This window comes from Azolla caroliniana, unplaced genomic scaffold (assembly GCF_043228905.1).
Source record: "Azolla caroliniana isolate FFs.n. ecotype wild unplaced genomic scaffold, voAzoCaro1.0.p SCAF_13, whole genome shotgun sequence".
NCBI classification, from domain to species: domain Eukaryota; kingdom Viridiplantae; phylum Streptophyta; class Polypodiopsida; order Salviniales; family Salviniaceae; genus Azolla; species Azolla caroliniana.
The window spans coordinates 10,022,946-10,025,099 of record NW_028230448.1 but is presented as its reverse complement, the minus strand read 5'-3'; the positions used below and the strand labels follow the sequence as shown (position 1 = coordinate 10,025,099).

Genomic DNA, 2,154 nt, shown 5'->3' with positions numbered 1-2,154 from the left:
CGTGGTATTCGACATCCGCAATATTCGTAGTATTCGAGAATATAAAATTGCTCCAAGAATATTATAAAACCATTCGTTTATGGAAAATAAATTTATATAATAAAAATTATTCAATTCACTCAAAAAAAAAAGGAAAAATCACCAATTTATAGAAAAATGGAAGGTCTTCAAAATCACACTAACATAAGAAAGAAAAGTTTTAATTAAAGCGATTATGAGCTGTTATATTGTAATTTCTAAATTCTAGGTTCTAACTTCTAACTTCTAAGTAATGCTTCGAAATGCTTAAGACTCTATGCACTATCACATTCATCATCCGTATCTTCAAGCTCATCCATAATGTCCTTATGAGCTTCATTTTCATCAATAGCTTGATTTTGCATTCTCAAAAGTCTCTCATCATCTTCTTCTTTGTTGATCATATCTAATGTTGCTTCAATTATGCATAATCCCCTTTCCTTTATTCTTCTTATGAGACAATGATTTGCATGTATGTAAACCAATTTCTCAACATGAGCATGAGTCAATCTATTTCTTTTTTTTGTATGTATCGATGAGAATGTACTCCAATTTCTTTCACAAGAAGATGCACATGAACCTTGAGAAAGCACACGAATTGCAAGCCTTTTTAAGTTTGGAGTGCTTGCTCCAAATGTTTCCCACCACTTAATTGCATCATGCATTCTAGTTGGATCATTTGCCATAGGAACTTGAAATGAACTCTTTTGTTGAGTTTTATAAGCATAGAATTCATCTAATAAAACACCACATAAAGGTATATCACCATTAGTATACCGCATAATAGTTTCCATCCAACTTGTATTCAGCTTCTCATCAATATCTTGAATTTTTTCTCTCCAAATTGGATGTAAAATAAAACCAGTTGCATGCAATGGTGAATGTAGCATTGTCCATCTTTGCATACATATTTCCCGAATTTCATCAAGCAATAAACGATCTACATCTTCAATGTGGTTTATTTCTTCTATCATACGATGAGTACATTCATAAATTAAACCCATGGTTGCACCTTCTCTATCCGCCAATCTAAGAACTTTTAGGATAGGCTTGCATATCTTTACGATCTTCTTTATATTTGCCCAAAAAGAAACATCAAGTATAATTGAAACTATTTCTTCTCCTAGTTGTGTTTTTGATCCTTTCCATTGACACCATTGTTCACTAACCACCATTCTTCGTAATCCACCTTTGACTCTGTCATCCAATAAGTTTGACAACATGATAAAACTATAGGCAAATCTAGTAGTGGAAGGCTTTAACAATTCTTTCTCACTAAACTTACGAAACATTGCCAAAGAATATTGTTTTCGTGTAATAAACACGATTACCTTTGTAGCTAATTTCAAAACATCATGAACCCAAGCACATTTTCCAATATCTTCAAACAACAAATCGATGCAATGACATGTGCATCTGGTAAAAAAGATCATGGGCCACTCTTTCTCTATCATCCTCCCAGCTACTACACAATTAGTTGCATTGTCCATACAAACTTGCACAACATTTGATGGGCCAATATCAAGAATAACATCCTTTAAAATCTTAAAGATATACTCTCCCGATTTATATTCTCCACTAGTGTCAACTGATTTCAGAAACACAGTGCCATACGCAGAAGTAGCCATCACATTAATTATTGGTCTATTCTTGGTATCTGACCAACCATCGCTCACAACAGTGCATCCAATAGTTTTCCATTTTTCTCTAATTTGCATAATCTCATTTTCAACATATTTCACCTCTTCATTCAAGTGCTTTTTGCGCAATTGATAAGGAGATGGTGGCTCATAAGACGGCCCAGCAAGTGCCGCAGCTTTTATTAATTCACGAAAATATGTACTTCCCACTTTTACATCCGGTATATCCTCTACAAAAAAAAACCTCCTGATAGCTTCATCAACATTTTTATCAAGTTGCTTTTGCCATAACATCTTCAAAGGTACATTGTCTACTTTCATCTTTTTACTTGATGCATTACCAAACGATGATGAAGGCATTTCATTGATAGACGTTGATTCCACATTCGCATCAACATTTGTGCTACAATTTTCAGCATTACATTCCATTGATGACTCATCATTCATGTCAACATTTGCACAACCAGATACCATTTTTTGTACTTCGGCTTTTATA

The 2,154-nt window shown here is 33.7% G+C and overlaps 1 protein-coding gene across 1 annotated transcript; it reads right to left on the bottom strand.

Annotated features, from left to right (window-relative positions):
* Positions 1-293: 293 nt before the first annotated feature.
* Positions 294-2,154, bottom strand: LOC147856075 (uncharacterized). The gene has a single exon (XM_087329095.1). The coding sequence runs from the start codon at positions 2,130-2,132 to the stop codon at positions 294-296; it is 1,839 nt and encodes a 612-aa protein (XP_087185221.1). The 5' UTR covers positions 2,133-2,154.